This window comes from Pogoniulus pusillus, chromosome 32 (assembly GCF_015220805.1).
Source record: "Pogoniulus pusillus isolate bPogPus1 chromosome 32, bPogPus1.pri, whole genome shotgun sequence".
Taxonomy (NCBI): Eukaryota; Metazoa; Chordata; class Aves; order Piciformes; family Lybiidae; genus Pogoniulus; species Pogoniulus pusillus.
The window spans coordinates 10,220,177-10,239,614 of record NC_087295.1 but is presented as its reverse complement, the minus strand read 5'-3'; the positions used below and the strand labels follow the sequence as shown (position 1 = coordinate 10,239,614).

The 19,438-nt window shown below is 43.5% G+C and overlaps 1 protein-coding gene across 1 annotated transcript in view; it reads right to left on the bottom strand.

The window, feature by feature from the left end:
• Positions 1-19,438, bottom strand: part of TPK1 (thiamin pyrophosphokinase 1) — a 353,276-nt gene that overhangs the window by 51,868 nt on the left and 281,970 nt on the right. The window contains exon 7 of the mRNA XM_064169937.1: positions 14,304-14,415. Coding sequence (XP_064026007.1) covers positions 14,304-14,415 — 112 coding nt within the window. The remainder of the gene's footprint in view (positions 1-14,303; positions 14,416-19,438) is intronic.

Sequence of the window (19,438 nt, the reverse complement as noted above, 5' to 3'; positions counted from 1 at the left end):
CTGCTGGATCCTCAGCCTGGTGTGCTACCCACTGAGCCAGCAAGTGGTGCTGTGCCATGATGCCAGTTACATTTTTACATTTTGGGGGGTTAGTTTCTTTGTGGCTTTGGTTTGTTTGTGAGCGGTTTGGGTTTGGTTTGATTTGGTTTTGGGGGTGTGTTTGGTGGTTTGTTTGTTTGTTTTTTCTCCATGGATTTTTGTTTGTTTGTTTGTTTTTCAGACTGTCTTCATTAACAGTGACTTGAAAAGGAGTTGTTGAAAATGGCATCAGGGAGGTAGACCACCAAAACTGGTAGAGAAATTCAGGATACACAGGTGCAGATCCCAAGCTGACAAGCATCTAGGGAATGATTACCCCAGGAAGGGAGAGAATGGCATGAAAGATGAATATCACAATGAGTAAAACTCTTCTGAGGTGCTTTCAGCTGGGGCACTAAATCAGTTGTGGAGGCACCAAAAGGAACACAAGCTAATCTAATGATTTACTGGCAACAATGTTTACTTGAGATATTTGAGATGTAAAATTATTCACCAGCAGGAAAGCTCCCAAAAACGCAAGGCGAGTTTTAAATGGTCCAGGTTTGTCCAAAGCTATGCCAACATAAACACACAGGGTGACAAAAGGCAGCAGGAAAGAAAAAGTGTCAGGCACAAGCCCTGAAGAGCCAACCAACCTTCCTACTGTAGATTGCAAATGAGCAGTATAAATCTCCACATCAACCCACAACAGAGAGCTGTTTTTTTCAGAGTACCGCCAGCATGTGTTGATTTGCACTTGCCAAACCCCCCAGTTTGCAAGCTTTTGGAATGCTAAAAAGGTAATCACAGCAGCCCCTCAAACAAACAAAAAAGGAAACAATAAAAAAAAAGGAAACAATAAAAAAAGAAGAAACAATAAGATAATTATTTCAGGGCAACCAAGATTTATGCTGAGGTATTTCACACATTTCAGCTTACAACGTGATGCAGAACATTGTGCATGTTCCCTAGAGAGTGCCCTGCACACAGAGTTTTAATGGGGCCTGAAAATCTTGCTTTCCATATGGCTAACAAAGCCACAAAACTGTGGCAAAATTTTATCACTGTTAAAAAAAAAAACAACAAAACAAACCCAAAACCCAAACAAAACAAAGGAATTCAAACCCACTGTGGCTGATTCACTCTAACCAGAGTGCTTTGTTTGCTTACAACTATGCAGATATGTACTATATTTTAATGCTTTTGGCTCTTTTAGTGGAATTTTTGATTGTATAACAGTTCTGGTAGGTATCCAGAATCCTGGTTTAGGTTTTTGTTTCTTTGTTTGTTTGATTTCAGAAGCCTCACATGAAAAGTTTACTTGATGCATGAATCTGACAGCTGTGTAAGTAGGAAACCACATTTTTTGAATTATAGGTAAAGAAGCCAGATGTGAGAATATTTGGAAGTCATTTGTCTTACCATGTCTTCATATTTTGCCCAGATATTCAACAGTCAAATCAGGAGAAGTTCATGTAAATTCCTACAGCCAACCAGCAGTGTATATGTGAGGAGCTAGAGAAGGAAGCTTTATAGAATTGGTGAGTGAGAAGAGATATTTGAATGGGATCCAGCACTGACAGCTAGCCCTGGAGACTGAGATTAAAGTCACTACCACCTTATTTTACATACAGAAAAGCCATTTCAGGCATTTTTGAAGGTTATATCACCCACTGCAGAGTTGGACTTGTACTAAGTACTTCTGTACATGTCTAGCTTTACCCACTGAATAACAGAACTAGATGCATGTATGAAAATACAGATATGTATACAAGGATGAATCAGGGACACAAGGTACTCTTACAGAGTGGCAGGAGGGACAGAGACACCTCCAGTTCAACATACTAATACTAAATGTCTACCTGAAAGGAGGTTGTAGCCAGGTGGGGGTTGGTCTCTTCTCCCAGGCAGCCAGCAAGAGAACAAGGGGACAGTCTCAAGTTGTGCCAGGGGAAGTATAGGCTGGATGTTAGGAGGAAGATCTTCACAGAGAGAGTGATTGGCATTGGAATGGGCTGCCCAGGGAGGTGGTGGAGTCACCATACCTGGAGGTGTTCAAGAAAAGACTGGATTGGGCACTTAGTGCCATGGTCTAGTTGAATGGACAGGGTTGGGTGCTAGGTTGGACTGGATGAGCTTGGAGGTCTCTTCCAACCTGGTTGATTCTATGATTCTAAATTGAAGGTACAATTATGCCACCAATTCCCTAAGCTCAGTTATTAAGCTCTAATGTTTCCACAAAGCACAAATTCTTCAACCTGCATTGGATACGGAGACCACAGGCTGGCAAGGGGTGTTCTGCAGTCATTACTTGGGGATAAACTTGCAAGAGGCACTTTATGTCTGTGTACTGAAGCTGTTCATAAATTGCAGAGGTCAACTGAAGCTCATCCTGCTAAAACCTCTTAAATCATAGCATAAATCATCTCCATGCTGGACAAACCTGACCCAGCCAGCAGGAGTTTCAGATAAAATATTTAAATTAAAGCTATTCAATCCATTAGAGAACAAAAGACTGAAACAGGAAGAAGGCAAGGAATAATTAATTAGGTTTTGAGTGGGAGAGAGGGATGGTTAAATTTACTGGGATGACAATTACCTGAAAAGAGGTTGTAGCAAAGTGGAGATTGGTCTTTTCTCCTAACAAGAAGTGATATGAGAAGAGGAAAGCTGCACTATTGGAGGTTTAAATTGGCCATTAGGAGAAACTTCACTGAAAGGGTTCTCAAAGACTGGAACAGGCTCCCAAGGGAAGTGGTGAAATCCTCATCCCTGGAGGTGTTCAAAAGAGGCAGAGATGTGGTGCTGAGGGACATGGCACAGCACCAGACTTGGCAGTTAGGTGCTGGTTGGACTGGATGATCTTAAAGGGGGGTTTCAACCCCACAAATTCAACGACTGCATGAAAACTGAGGCTGGGCGTGTGAAGCAAAGGGGAAACTGACCGTGCTTCAGAGCAGACCCAACAGACTGCCTACACTTCCCAATCACAGGAGTATTATTAAATGATGATTGGAACTGTAATGCCTCAGTGTTTATGCTGTCATCAACCAATCTCAAAATACCCTACGGAAATACCCTGAACAACACTGACTCATTCACACCACAGCTTCTAATTCTCCATTGACTTTTTAAATGCAGAAACCAGAGCTGTGCTACCACAGCTCTCTCTAATTGTGCCTTGCCTTATTTTCTGATTTCCCTTTTTTTTTGTTGTTGTTTTTAACTGTAACAGTGCTTTCTGAAATGAATAAAACCCCTGATATTTTTCTTCATAACTTGCCTTTTTTTTTCCTCCCTGGTTTGTTTTCATCAGCAAAACAAACCCTATCTTTCTCTCTGACTCCTCTGCTTTAAATCAAGAAGCAAGCTCCTGATGAGTGTTCATGCAGCTGATTAGAAAATTGTCTTATAAACAGCATCATTAAGTGGGATGCCAATCAGTGGTGATACAGTGGTACTGCTGGTGCCTGTGTAAATTATAGTTATGCCCTACGCTTGGGAAACTAAATGTACAATTCAGAGATTTCTTATTGGCAATTAGATCATAAATGCTGTGTTCTAATGCTTAGCAGCAGGAGAATGTATTTATCTCATACAGAACACAGAAAGGAAAAACCAATTCTAATTGGAGCAGACTTTCTGAAGAAGCTGTTAGAAAGGAATTCCCTGCATTGAAAGCTTGTAGAAGAGGAACCTTTTAGTGGGTTTTCCAGGACTGATGCCACAGGAAAGCTAGATGAATTCTGTGATCTCTTGACATCCATCCCATCCCCATTTATTTGGATTTACTATTTGTCTTAGGCCATGTATCACCAGCAACTTAAATTCACTGAAAATATTTGGATTTGTTTGAAAGGTTTCATTGGTTTTTATCAATATCATAGAATCATAGAATCAACCAGGTTGGAAGAGACCTCCAAGATCATCCAGTCCAACCTAGCACCCAGCCCTAGCCAGTCATCTAGACCATGGCACCAAGTGCCTCATGCAGTCCTTTTTTGAACACTTCCAGGGATGGCAACTCCACCACCTCCCTGGGCAGCCTATTCCAATGCCAATCACTCTCTCTGACAACAATTTCCTCCTAACATCCAGCCTACACCTCCCCTGGCACAGCTTGAGACTGTGTCCCCTTCTTCTGGTGCTGGCTGTCTAGGAGAACAGACCAACCCCACCTGGCTACAGCCTCCCTTCAGGGAGTTGTAGACAGCAATGAGCTCTGCCCTGAGCCTCCTCTGCTGCAGGCTGCACACCCCCAGCTCCCTCAGCCTCTCCTCACAGGGCTGTGCTCCAGGCCCCTCACCAGCTTTGTCGCCCTCCTGTGGACGCCTTCCAGTACTGCAACATCTCTCTTGAATTGAGGAGCCCAGAACTGGACACAGCACTCAAGGTGTGGCCGGAGCAGTGCTGAGAACAGGGAAAGAATAACCTCATCCCTTGTCCTACTGGCCACACTGTTTCTGATACAGGCCAGGTTGCCACTGGCTCTGCTGGCCACCTGGGCACACTGCTGGATCATGTTCAGCTACTCTCTACCAGTACCCCCAGGTCCCTTTCTTCCTGGCTGCTCTCAGCCACTCTGTCCCCAGCCTGTAGCGCTGCTTTGGATTTTTGTGGCCAAAGCCCCTTGGCCTCTGCCCACCCATCCAGCCTGGCCAGGTCCCTCTGCAGGGCTCTCCTACCTTTCAACAGATCCACACCTACTCCTAGCTCATTGTGCTTCTATCTTCTTATTAACTAAATGGAAAAGCTTCTAAATGCAGGAAACAGGAAATGCAGCTACCACAAACTGACCTTGAACTGACACAATGTGAAATGCTGCATACCTGTTAATAGTACATAGACTCACATTTACTCAGACATAACACCCAAGAAAGATGACTCTTAAGAAATGCTAAAGCTGCAAAATCATGAATTTGAGAGCTATGGGATTAAAGCTTTCCTGTGAAGATTTAATTTAGGTTCTTTAGCCTTCATCCTTAATCTATAAAGTTGTGCTAACCAAGCAAGTCAGACTCTTTCAGTGAATAACATTCTCTCAGCTGACACAGTTTGGGTCCTGATTCATCACAAAGCACTGTTCTCATCTTCTCCATCTCTGCATATCTTACAGAATTACAGAATCACTGAATTGTTTTGGTTGGAAAATACCTCAAAGACCATCAAGTCCAACCATCAACCTAAGACCACTATGGCCATTAAACCATGTCCCAGAGTGCCATGGCCACATATTTCTTGAATGCCTCCAGGGATGCTGACTCCACCACTTCAAAGGGCAGCCTGTTCCAACACCTGACCACTCTTTCAATGAAGAATTACTTCCTAACATCCATTTTAAACCTCCCCTGGCACAGTCTCAGGCCACTTCCTTTCATACTGATACTAGGAAGAAGAATCCAACACCCTTCTCAGTCCAGCCTCCTCTCAGGGAGTTATAGAGAGCAACAAGGTCTCCTCTCCAGACCAAACAATTCCATCTTGATGTTGTCTGCCCATTCTCTTTCCCAGAACACATTTTTAATCCCAAATGTGATCTCCTCACATCCCAGATTTGCCACTCACTCTTTTTATCCTCCCCTTCCTGCTGTTTCCCTGACCCCCTGATATGTATTCACTGTCCAAGAGAAGGCACAGATGCTTTTACATCGAGACACCTATTCATCTATCCAACATAAGTATTGTCCAACTCACCTGAAAGCAACAGATTAGTGGTCTGTAATTGGTATGTGTGCCTGAAATTAACAGATCCAGAGAATGCTCACTACATTGAGTTGTTAACAGCTTATTATTTACACATCAGGACACCATGAAAAACTCACAGCCCAAACACAACTTTTTAGAAGCATACAGCACAAAACAGCGACGACATCCCCCTAAATTTTTGCTTCTCTGCAACTTCACATAGCAGCAAGGAAAAAAATATCCACAAACACCTAGAGGGCAACAATGGCAGAGCACAAGGGCCCCTCAGCCACAACGTGCAAAGTGTTGACAAAAGGAGTGGAGAATGAAGAATTGAGATGCTGTAGAGGGAATAGCCAGAACTCTCTGCCATTAAGGTACAGGAATAGATCACTGCAGAGGAAATAATTTCCCTGAGTGTCATGGTTTTGGGGAGAAGAGATCAATCACATGCACTGGTAGGTACTAAAAAACCCCTACAAGATCTATAAGGAAATTGGAAAGGAGGAGTCAGTCCTTCACGGTACCACCTGCCCCCTTGAACCACCCCCCCAAACACAAGCAGCTCCCTTCCTCATTAACTGAGTCACCACAGCCAAACCCAGCTCCTTTTTAACTCTGGGAAGCTCTAGCCAGATGTGATTGATTTGTCCTCCTCCTGGTCCTTGCCCTTTTGTGGTTCTGCAGAGGCGCTGGGAAGTGGCAATAACTCACCACATGCCTTGCAGAGCTTTCTTGTTTTTGGAGACCTCTTGGCAGTGTGACATTTACATTTCTTACAGCTGATTTGGGGCATTTAAATATGAAAACAATTGAAGCAGGTTTGCAAGGCAGATGACAAACGAGCCTTTGTGCTCTGGCCAATTTTTCACTGCTTTCATTCGAGTACACCATTATGGTTCAACTTTGCCTCTGCCACTGCCTAAATGAGTTGATTTCCCAGTATCCATATGGGCAGGTTGACTGATGAGAATGCCTTTAGGGTTAAATGCCTTTAGTGTAAACTCAAAGGTCTCTTTCCTGGACAATTTCTGCAACCATATTCACTGACAGAAATTCAGAGCCACCACTGAAATCCACAGAAGTACTTTGGATTCCCACCAATCTAACTGGTGTCTCTCTGGTTCTCTGCAGATCTCTCTTTCCCAGAAGGATACTTCCATCTTTACAACTCATTATTCTTCAGTTCCAAACTTTTACTTCTGATTTTCATGCAACCATCTACTGTCACCAGAGAAATGAGGACTAGCTGTAGCAAAGCTGGGCTGAAGCAGAGCACCTCTTGCCTCATCCCTTTAGGTCACATTTCTATTAGCACACAGAAAGACTGCATTAGCATAGGAGATGCAATGGAAAGAACAGCATTTTGCTTTCTTGACAACCCTCTTGCCTCTACACGAATAATGAAGTTAGTTTCCATAGCTGCAATGTGCCACAGCAATGCAGCTAAACATAAAGAAGTGTTTCCTGTTCACTTCAGGAAGATATTGAGTTGTGGAGAGCCATCTGCTCTGTGCATAGATGGGTCCAGAGGAGGGCCACAAAGATGATTAAATGGCTGGAACATCTCTGCTACAGAAACAGGCTGAGAGAGTTGGGGTTGTTCAGCCTGGAGAAGAGAAGGCTCCAGGGAGAAGGCTTCCAGTATCTGATAGGGACCTACAAGAAAGCTGGGGAGGAATGCTTCGAAAGTATGTAGCCATAAGATGAGAGCAGGGTAGATCTGGGTTGGACATTAGGAAGAAGTTGTTCACAACTTTAGTATGGAAAAGAGAAAACTGAGACTTGATCTGATCAATGTATATAAATATCTGAGGGGTGGGTGTCAAGTGGCTGAGGCCAATCTCTTTCCTCTGGTGAGCAGCAATTAGACAAGAAGCAATGGCTACAAACTGGAAGACAGAAGGTTTCACCTCAACATGATGGCTGATAGAGCACTGGAATAGGCTGCCAAGAGAGGTTGTGGAGTCTCTTCCTCTGGACACTTTCAAAACTTGTCTGGATGCACTCCTGTGTGAACTACCCTAGGGGAACCTGCCTTAGCAGGGAGGTTGGACTCAATGTCTGGAGGTCCCTTCCAACATCTAACGTTCTGTGATTCACAAAGAGGCAGTGAAATACTGGAACAGGCTGCCCAGGGAGGTGGTGGAGGCACTATTCCTGGAGAAATTCAAACTCTTGATGGGGCCTTGAGCAATCTGATCTAGTTGGGGATGCCCCTTGCTCACTGCATGGTGGGGTTGGACAAGATGACCTTTGGGGGTCCCTTCCAACCTGATGCATTCTACCATTATGTGCTGAAGATGCCTCTGAGTGTTTTAATCCTACCCCTTCCTAGCAATTACTGCCTATCACTGCTGTATAGAAGGATCACCTACACACTCCCTATGTCCCATTAAAGACAACCATCCATGGGAGCTAACATTTACCACAGGAATTGGTTTGTGCTGGTTCAGAGCTAAAGTACTCACATGAATCTTTTCTTAAGTGGAGTCATAAAGCAGTGACGTTGCCCCAACAGTGTGGACATATTAAAGCAGCCTTTACAAACAATGCCAGGACTGCCACCTTGCTAAATTGTGCAAATGGGCTGGAAGTGTGAGCTGAAATCCCTACTTCAGGACCATTCACAAAGTTTGACTGGAGTTTTCAAGCTGCTGTCAGGGAAAAAAAGCAAACAAGAACTTTCAGGGCTCAGCACAAAGGAGCTCAGTCCTTTAATGTATGCCAAATGGTCTTTCTGGTTCGAAATCATTTAGTGCAACCCTAAGCAGTGCCCTCAGTGTTGCTTTTGCTGACTTGCAGTAAACCAGTGGGATGCCAGGCTGCCACCATCAGAACATCTGCTTTATTGGAAGAGTGTTTCAGCAGGCCTTGCCTTGCAATAAATGATGTGACCCTGGAAGGCAGACAGCAGCACTCCTGCAGACAAACACCTCACCAAAGGTCAAAACCAGCTGAAGCTTTAGGAGCAGCAGCCAGCAGCAGCAGCAGCAAGCAGCCCTACCCAGGGTCTTACAGCTGGAATGAATAGGGAAAAAAAGAAATAACACATAACTGAAGCTCTGAAGCTGGTTGATGGACTGGGAGGCTGTCAGTGGAGAACATGAGAAGGCAGGGAAGGAGAGAAAAACAGCAGAGGGGAGAGTCCCACTGTGAAGCTCTTTGCTTTTTCACCTAAAAAAGAGCTACTCCTGGGAGTGCTGCATGGTCTGTCTCAGTCAGAAAGAACTAGGGCAGCAAAACCTGCCATATGAACTATTTCAGCTATGAAACAGGTCACTGAGTGCTTATACAAACAGCTCCACTAGCACAGATACTTGTCCAGCTTAATTTGCAGCCTTACCCAGAACATTCTCTCACTGTCTCAGGTTTTCTTTTTAAAGAAGTTACAATTTTCTCTTGTGTTTCTGGCTCCGAGTTCCCCTCCCCACTGCTTTTGTAACCTTTTTGTTCTGTTCACAATGCAACATCAGCAAAACTCCAATGAAGTAAAGTGGTGAACAGTGCAAATATTTCAATTTCACTTAACAAAAAACCTGGGATCCTGTTTAGCTGCCTGGTATATCAGCAGGCAGTGGATGCTCTGCTGCTACATGTAGAGAGAGGTCTTGCTCCCATTGTTATTGTTCCTGCCTTCTGGAGTGAAATGACAGCCTGCACTTCTGAATGGCAGCACTTTACAGCCATTTAACTTCCTGCCCAAAGAAGCATGTTTGCATGAAAATGATCTGGAAAGCACAAAGCACAATCACACAGACAGAGAGATTTTACACATATCTGTAAGCCACACACCTCCAATACTGGATTGGGTTTTGGGGTCCTCACTTACAAGAAGGATGCTGATGTGCTGGAGTGTGCCCAGAGAAGAACAATGAGAGGGTCTGGAGAACCCTGCTAGTCTTGTGCGAAGCAGCTGAGGGAACTGGGATTGTTTAGTTAGGAGAAAAGGAGGCAGAAGGGACACCTCAGTTCTCTCTACAAGTCCCTGAAAGGAAGGAGGTTGGAGTGAGGTGGTAGTTGATCTCTTCTTTCTAGTAACAGGTCAAAGAATGAGAGGAAGTGGCCTTAAATTGTGCCAGAGGAGGTCTAGATGGGATACCAAGAAACAATTTCTTCACTGAAAGAGTGGTCAGTCACTGGAACAGACTACCCAGGAAGGTGGTGGAGCCTCCATCCCTGGAGACGTTTGAGAAACGTAGACATGGCACTTCGGGACATGGCCTAATGTGCATGGTGGTGCTGGGCTGACATTTGGACTCAACCTAAGAGGTCTTTTCCATCTGAAGTGGTGCTATGATTTTCAGTTCAGACATGACCTACAGCATACCAAAGGCCACAGGGATGAGGAGTAAATGAGTTGGCAAGGTTCTTTTCTATGGTAATTTCCTGGAATAGGAACTGTTTCCTAGCAAAGTGTGCTAGTTTGAGCCTAACTGGAATATTTTAATGAGAAAAATTAGATTATAGACTGTGAAAAGAAAGCCATGGTGATGTCTACTTCACCCTTCAGCTTGCTGAGATGTATAAGAACAAAAACAGATAAGACTCTATGTGTGTCTATGTGTGTGTCTCTGTTGGAGCCTGTGCTGTCTCCCTGGGCTGCCTCTGTGTAACTAATCCTTTTGCTTTCTAACCCCCCTTGCCAATCCTCCAAACTCAGCCTGCACGTAAGGCATACTCTGGGATAAGGTAGAGGGCTGGAAAGAAGGTGGAAGGGTGGTTGGGAGCCTCTCCTGGGGACTTAGATTTCTGGGAGGGCTGTTGTGTTTGTGTGTTACCTTTAACTCATATATTTCTGTATATAGCTGTAAATACTCTAAATATCTGCTTGTATCTTGTGCTAAGCTGTGAATATAAAGATTCAGTCCTTAACATCATTGGACACTGGAATGGGCTGCCCGGGGAGGTGGTGGAGTCACCGTCCCTGGGGCAGTTCAAGGCAAGGTTGGATGTGGCACTTGGTGCCATGGTCTAGCCTTGAGCTCTGTGGTAAAGGGTTGGACTTGATGATCTGTGAGGTCTCTTCCAACCCTGATGATACTGTGATACTGTGACCTCCAAGATCATCCAGTCCAACCTAGCACCCAGCCCTATCCAATCAACTAGACCATGGCACTAAGTGCCTCATCCAGGCTTTTCTTGAAGACCTCCAGGGATGGTGACTCCACCACCTCCCTGAGTCTAGTCTGGGTGATTTCATAAGAGTGAGGGGGGCAGGTAACAGCCAAACCATCACAGACAGCCTACCCATACCCTTTCAGCCTCTTCTCTGATAAGCAGTGCAGCTGATTGGTACTTTCACTCTTACTTACCTTCCATGAAAGCACCACTGAGAACATAATGAAGAATGCTGGGGAGTTCTGGCATTATTGGAGTCTTCATTATTTATTTATAAGACGTGAGAGCCCTTATCAGCAAGCAGCCAGGTGAGTCAAATCAGATAAAGTATTATCTGATTCCTGTGTGTAAAACAGATTTTAATAGAGAGGGGAAAAAAAAGTCTGGATCCCATTGGGAGCTGTGGCTGTAATGTCTGCTGAATGTGTGCTACCCAAGAGCAACTATAAACAAAAGAAAAAAAATCCCCCAATCAATTTTCCACTTTCTTCTTCAAGTTCTTTCACCCAGAAAGATGAGAACCAAAATAAATGAAACTTATTTGTGCCAAGTGCTAGCAAATAACCTGAGGTGAGCATGGCTAAAAGCATCCATACGTGCTGCATCCTCACACTGACACAAAAAGTACTGAGCTCTGCAATATTAAAATTAGAATCTGGACGTCATTCTTTCTCTGCTGGCAAAATAATTTACAGTGTTTGAGTTTAACTAATTCAGCCACTGAAATGTGACATTTGGTAGCCTACTCTCAACCCCAGTACAGCTTTCCTTTTGGGCATTTACCCTTGTCTTTTCCTGTTCAGAAGCTATGAAGTCTCAGGACAGCATCTGTAGATTAGACACAGATAATATTTGACTGCCCCTTGAAGCTTTTACAAATTTTAATCAGCAGAGTAATCCAGATATGCTCAGACAGAAATTTGTGTTAACCATGGAAAACTCTGATGCAAAGGCAGCTCTTTCTTCTACTGCAGTGCTATCTGAATTTGGAGTTGCTGAAACTTCTTTTTAGCAGAAACACAGAATCATTCAGGTTGGAAAAGCCCCTCAGGATCACCAAGTCCAACTGATATCCCTACTCTATAAGGTGCACTCTAAACCACATCCCCAAGCATCACATCCAAACAATCTCTTAAACACATCCAGGGTTGGTGACTACACCACATCCTTGGGCAGCTCATTCCAATGCCTGACCACCCTTGCTGGGAAAAAAAGTTTCCTCATGTCCAGTCTAAACCGACCCACTCACAGCTTGAGGCCATTCCCTCTTGTTCTATCATTATTACCTGCGAGAAGAGACCAGCAGCAGCCTCTCAGCAATGTCCTTCCCGGTAGCTGTAGACAGCAATGAGGTCTCCCCTCAGCCTCTTCTTCAAACTAACCATCCCCAGCTTCCTCAGTTGCTCCTCATAAGATTTATTCTCTGGTCCCTTCACCAGCTTCGTTGCCCTCCTTTGCACCTGCTCCAAGAAATAAAGGTTCCCCTCTCACCTAACACAGCCTCTTTGACTAAGCAGACAGAAATGAAATTTTGGAATGAGTTTATCACCCTGATACTTAAAAGTAAATGTTTTGAGGACTCAAAAATTATTTTTTCATTAAAAAAAAAGTTGTTAGGTCATATTCAATTAATTCTGTAACAAAGTGGAGAAGAGGCCTTTCATCTCATGTTTGGCTTAAAAATTTCATTTGCTCCATGATTTTCACATGAAAATGAATTTAGAAACAAACTGTTTTATTCACTGAGGTTTACAAAGGGGTGTGCTCAGAATGCCATTAACAAATACCACCTTATAGTAGCCCTCCAGCATTATCAGCCACCTTATAGTAGCCCTCCAGTACATGAAAGAGGCTTACAAGAAGGCTGGGAAGGAAATTTTAACAAGGGCTTGTACTGACAGAACAGGAGGGAACAGACTGAAGGTTGAGGAGAGCAGATTTAGACTGTATATTAGGAAGAAATTCTTTACAGTGAGGGTGGTGAGACACTGGCACAGGCTGCCCAGAGAATTGGTGGATGGTCTCTTTCTAGGGATGTTAAAGACCAAGCTGGATGAGGCCCTGAGCAACCTGGTCTAGTGGTAGGTGTCCCTGCAAGGAGGTTGCAACTAGATCATAGAATCAGAGCATCTATCAGGTTGGAAGAGACCTCCAAGATCATGCAGTCCAACCTAGCACCTAGATCTGTCCAATCAACCAGACCATGGCACTAAGTGCCTCAGCCAAGCTTTGCTTGAACACCTCCAGGGATGGTGACTCCACCACCTCCCTGGGCAGCCCATTCCAATGCCAATCACTCTCTCTGACAACAACTTCCTCCTAACATCCAGCCTACACCTCCCCTGGCACAACTTGAGGCTGTGTCCCCTTGTTCTGTTGCTGCTTGCCTGGCAGAAGAAACCAACCCCACCTGGCTACAGCCTCCCTTCAGGTAGTTGTAGACAGCCATGAGCTCTGCCCTGAGCCTCCTCTTCTGCAGGCTGCACACCCACAGCTCCCTCAGCCTCTCCTCACAGGGCTCTGCTCCAGGCCCCTCACCAGCTTTGTCGCCCTCCTGTGGACACCTTCTAGTACTGCAACATCTCTCTTGAATTGAGGAAGCCGAGAACTGGGCACAGCACTCAAGGTGTGGCCTGATCAGTGCTGAGTACAGAGGCAGAATAACCTCCCTTGTCCTGCTGCCCACACTGTTCCTGATCCACGCCAGGATGCCTGTTCCAGGCCTCTAAGGTCCCTTCCAACCCAAAGCATTCCACAAGAAGTACCAATGCCACACTTCAGTATCATCTTACCCTTTTTCTTCCTGTGTGAGCCTTTGCTTCTCCATCACAGTTAACAGAGCTAATAATTTCTTTAATGACCTGCAAAACTGCAGGTAGCACAGAAGTCACTCATGTAATGAAAGGTAACGTAAAAAAAATAATTACAAAATCAACTTTTTTTTTTGCTCAAGAAAACTTTTCTATACAGAGAAACATCCTCCTTCTTGATCAAATGCACCTTCTCCCACTTGAAAAAAAGACCAAGATCTATTAATTCAGAGCTGACAGACAATATACAGGAAGCAGTTGAGGGGAAGTGAGGCAGCATTAATAATCTGTAGCACATTATTATTTGTCTGCTGTAACTTTATGGCTTATAAGCAGGAGTTTAGGCTCTCACAGCTTTCCCTCCCTGGAGGGCAATGCATCAAGGTGGCAGTGTATCATGACCTCAACAAATGTCCTATTCAAACGGCACAAGGACTCCCAAATGGAAAACATGTTTCTGCCTGTGATATCTCAAGCTTTAAGTCTATTAATCTTCCTTTTAAAACACCCACAACATTGTGTCTTAAACAAAAATAAAGAAGGCCTAGCAGGGTTGAATGTGGCATTCCACCTTCAAATACGGACGGTCCTTCGGCACTGGTGAGGCTGCTGTCAATGTGTGGTTATAGAGCAACATCAAACCCACCCTCCCAGAGCTGTCCAACTTACTGAGGTTCCACTTGAGGCCTGTAGTGGTCACATGCTCGCAGGAGTTCCCAACGGGGATGAGGCCACACCAGTTGCCTTCCAGTCCTGTGTCCACATGCAGCTTGTGCTTGCCCTGCAAAACAAAAGGGCTTCTGGAGTCAGTGCATGCCAGGAAGCCAAGTGGCACTTGCAAACAAACCAGAAAGTACTTGAGGTAGGTCCAGAATGCTCCCCAGAGGCTTTAGGACTATTTGCCTACAGGAATTACAAAATCACAGAATTCCAGGTTGAGAGGCAGCCAAGGATGACCTGTCCCAACCCTTCTAGGTGATAGTACGGGTCCAGTGAGCTGGCCCAGCAGCCTGCCAACCTGAGTCTTAAAACTGTCCAGTGTAAGGGAATCCACTGCTTCCCTTGGGAGATGGTTCCAGTATCTGATTATTCTCATGGTGAAACTTTTTCCTGGAGTCCAGTGGGAATCTCCCCAGGAGTAACTTGTCCCCATCACCCCTTGTTTTTGCCATGGGACTCCTTGTGAAAAGGAACCTCCATCCTCCTGGTAGCCACCCTTTATGTACTGCAACATGGTGATAAGGTCTCCCCTAAGCCTTCTCTTCTCAAGGCTGAACAGACCCAATACTCTCAGCCTTCCCCCACATGGCAGGTTGTTGATGTTTACAGAAGATGGCCTATGCTTATGCACCAGACCTTTCAAAAAAGCTTGATCCTGACTTTTCTAAGCAGACTCTGGCTCTGCTCGTTCTTCCACAGCAATTTTTGAAGCAGCACTTCTGTCAAAGCCAGGCCCTTTATTTCTGTGAAATGAGGGTGTCCTGACCCATTCACTTATTTCTTTCCTCCTCTAAATAGCTGTGTTGTACTTTCTAAACAATAATGAGCCAAAGCACCACAGAAGCTCCATTATTTGACAACATCTATAGTGTTTTATGCACATCTCCAGGCACATACTCTTGCATAAGGAAGAATATGCACAGAAACTCAACTGTGTGCTAGAGAAATATTTAGAGTAATGTGCTTAGACAAAGGAAGAACAAAAAGAATGAACAAAGTGAAATTAAAACACATTTATTGTACATCTAAGACAGAATAAAGCTGCTGAAGGGTCTGGAGAACAGGTCTTAGGAGGAACAGCCTTGGGAACTGGGACTATTTAGTCTGCAGAAGAGGAGGTTGAGGGGAGACCACATTGTGCTCTACGAATCCCTGAAAGGAGGCTGGAGTGAGGTGGGGGTTGGTCTCTACTCGCTAGTAATAAGTGATGAGAGGAAATGGCCTCAGGTTGCACTAGGGGACGTTTAGGCTGGATATCAGAAGAAACTTCTTCATCATTTTGATTGGAAAGGACTTCTAAGATCAAGTGAAAGGGTTCCCAATCACAGGCTCACCAGGGAGTTAGTTGAAATCCGAAACCCAGAGGCTGAAATGTGGTGCCAAGGAACATGCTTTAGCTCCAGCCTTGGTAGAGTTAGATAATGGTTGGACTGAATGATCTTATAGGTCTTTTCCAACCAAAATTATTCCATGATTCTAAGAGAAATCATTCTTCTAACTATCATGTCCATGGGATGCAGGAGAACCAGCAGCTGTGAATGGTGATGGATTTATGACCAAGCTCCTAATTAGTACTCATAAACCCTGGGTGAACATCCTGCACAAAAACAGCTGCAAGGGAGTTGGAGTTCGTTTTCCACTTGGTGAGAACCTTTCCCAAAATAAGAAGAAAAAGCAGAACTGAACATTAGAGTTCTGGCACAATTTCTGTTCTAAGAACTTAAACTTTTATGAAACTTGGTTACAAAAGCACCCAGGAAATGTAAAACAGTGACAAGATCAGTGGAGATATTACCCTCTGGTCTCTTCTACACAAGTAATCTATTCTTTCTATTTATTAAGCTAACAAAATAAATCTATCAAAGACCAGAGGAGTACTCAGTGAGTACTTGAAGCAAGAAATCAAGTTTTTATACCAAACTGAAAAAGAACAGCTTAACCTTAAACATCTCAAGCAAGAAAAATACATTCTTCAAAAGAAAACTGATGACAAAGTATTTCAGCTTTTATTTTTCTTACATCCTGTCCTCTCAGATGCTCATTCCAAAAGCCCTTGAATGGTGGGGTGGTTGGAGCAGGTGACCTCTATGGTCCCTTCCATCCCAAGCCACTCTATGGTTCTGTAAACTCACTGGTTAGAAAGTCAAAACTGGAAGTGAAATATCTTTGTGCTGAGATGTTGTCTGAGGCACTCGACAGCTTCTGCTGTTAATGCCAAATGCATTATGGAGAAACAACTTCAATACATGTCACGGTCTCAGTTAACAAATGAACCTTGGAAAAGCTGTCAATTAGGGACTATCAGACTGCATAGCTTAAGCCTGTTAGATTGTTTGCAGAGCAATAAGAGAACCAATCCATTATCATCTATCCTCTCAGGGTGTCCAGTTTCACATGGTGAGGACTCGTACTTCTATAGGGTTTGTGAGTGTTTGCCTGCCAGATACAGAGGTGTAACGAATTCAAGCTTGATAACTTCTCAGCTATGCAATGTAATATGCAACTTCTCTCTGCTCATGCAAAGGGAGAGGGGAAAGGGAGATGAGATACAAGCACAAGCCCTCTTGTTATGTGACTGTAAGTATTACCTATAATGAAGCTGCTGAAGAAGGAAAGAACAAAAGGGTGGGACTACGTGTTCCACATGAAAGTACAGATAATCAGAGAATGGTTTGGGTTGGATGGGACCTTCAAGTTCCATCCCCCTGCCATTGGCAGGGACACCTCCCACTAGACCAGCTTGCTCATCCAACCTGGTCTTGAACACATCCAGGAAGGAAGCATCCACAGCTTCTCTGGGCAATCTGTTCCAGTGTCTCACCATCCTCACTGCAAAGAATCTCTTCCTAAATATTGCTATCCGAGAAGAGGAGCAAACTCACTACATTTATCAACTAGTAAAGCAATATGGAAAATGGGAGATAAAAGTAACTGGCCCACGAGAGAACCTGACTAACTCCTGCATTCTCAAAAGCTATTTTCATCTACTACTAAGTTTGCATTTCCTACTTTATGACATCCTGGCCCAGCTCACAGATAGGGCTTCAATTCAGCAGGAATTTATACAAAAAGCTATCTTTCTGTTGATGAAATATATCTTTAAAACTAAAGATGTGATTTCCAGAGGCTCACTAATATTCAGGATTTTATCAGGAGTCTTTCAATGCCTGATACTTCCCTAAATTCCCAGCTCACACATCCCAGTTGAGATTTTCTTCCATCAGGAACATTTTCTAGCCCTCAGTTAAGAGAACTTCAGACTAGGAGCCCAAAGAGTAAGTAAACAGGAACTGAAATACTAAAATGCAAAGTGTTTTTTTTAAACCCCCTCTCAATTGCGAAGGCAAAATCTTGGCTTAGGAACTGGTTCACCAATATTACAGTTTAAAGGACTTTTATTTAAACAAATCATTAAGGCACCTTGAAATTATTTGGGACAACAAAGACAAAACCAGGAAATGACTGGGAAAAGGCACCAAACAAAAACCCAGAAATAGCTCATTTTTGCCAGAAGAGACTAATCAGCCAATACATTTGTGCAATAAAGCTCAAAATTCAAAGCATGTTGAGTCTCTCATGGGGGAACTTAGGTGGCCAAGCTTGTCCTCAAATTTTCAAGTACAGACCTTGCAGCCAAGGAAGAAAGTACTGCACTTTACAGGAGGAAGAAAAGATCAGAGCTTGTAATTTGCAAATCCAAGTAATAACTTGTGCTATTTAAGCCTCTATGATTAAAGGAACAATTATATACTGCCCCTGAAAATAGGAAACTGTTTTCTGCCTTTGCAAAAGTCAAAGTTCCCAAACTAGGATTAAAAAGAAACCCAAAGTTTGACTAAATGAATCCCTCCTTCTTAAGTTTTCTTTCTTTTTATTTCTGCCTCTGTAGGAGGTAACTGAAATACTTTCAGATTTAATTTAAGAATCAGATATTACCATGTTTGAATGATACTGGTGATAAAATAACAACAAATAATACAGCTGCATTGATTTTTATCTTATTAAGTCAGTTTTGAAAAACATTGATCAATCTTCAGCATTGATTTTCCCCCTCCTCCCCTTCATTTTGGCTCTGATGCTGGAAAATAAGATCAATTTTTAAGCTCAAGCAATAAGAAGAAAATGTCAGAAAGTGTTTTTAAGAATGCTTCATCCATATAGGTTAAGCTTTTCCTTTTGAGGCTAATGTCTTGTGTTATAAGACAGGTTTTAATCAGTAGTGGTTAAATATACACCTGCTGCAGCGCTGGTTTTGCTGACCTAAGATTTGAAGACAGTTCTCTGTTGCATCTTCTAACTAGAATAGAAGTCTGGCTGCCAGGGACTCATGGACCTAATCCTGTTCAAGGCTGTATGATGCAAAAAATCTTAATCAACAACCTGTGAGCTAGAAAGCATATGGACAGTATCAAGATAAATGCTGATGGGTTCTACATGTGCACTTCACTTCATGAAGATATAGAGAAAATTACTTCTCCAAGTGCTTTCCCCACCAACTCAAATCAATGTATTGCAATAAAAGTATATTCTGAAACAGGCATCAAGTGACAAAATGTTATGAAAGAGAGTACTGTGTTCTGAAAGGATCTGAAGCAGGGAAGCCTGGAAGCTGGTAGGTTGAAAAGGGGCCCAAAAGCAAAGGCACAAAGCCAGTTAAGATGTTGGGGAAGAATAAGGAGTCTAAAAAAGCTTTTAAAAGAAAACAAGGAAAGATATAAATAAGTCTTGAAAACTGCTGAAGAACTAGGATATGTGAAAGGTAACAGAAGGAAAAGGAATGAGGTACAGGATTAGAGGACAAAGTAACCTCATTGTAATGTTTAGGCTGCTCTGATTGTCCAACGTAAATAAATCTATTGAATAACTTAAGTCCTAGAATTCACTAATTTTCCAGATGGTATAGCTCCACCTGTGCCTACTGTGAGACCTGGGACTAGGGAGAAACAGGACTGCTTGAGATCTGGCCAACTGCTGTGATACCTCCTCCACTAGCTAGACCTTGGTTTTCATAGTCTTTCGCTAAAGCATCTTTTTTCTATCAGTTTTATTTCAATGATGGCTCCATAGATGGCAGCACACACTTG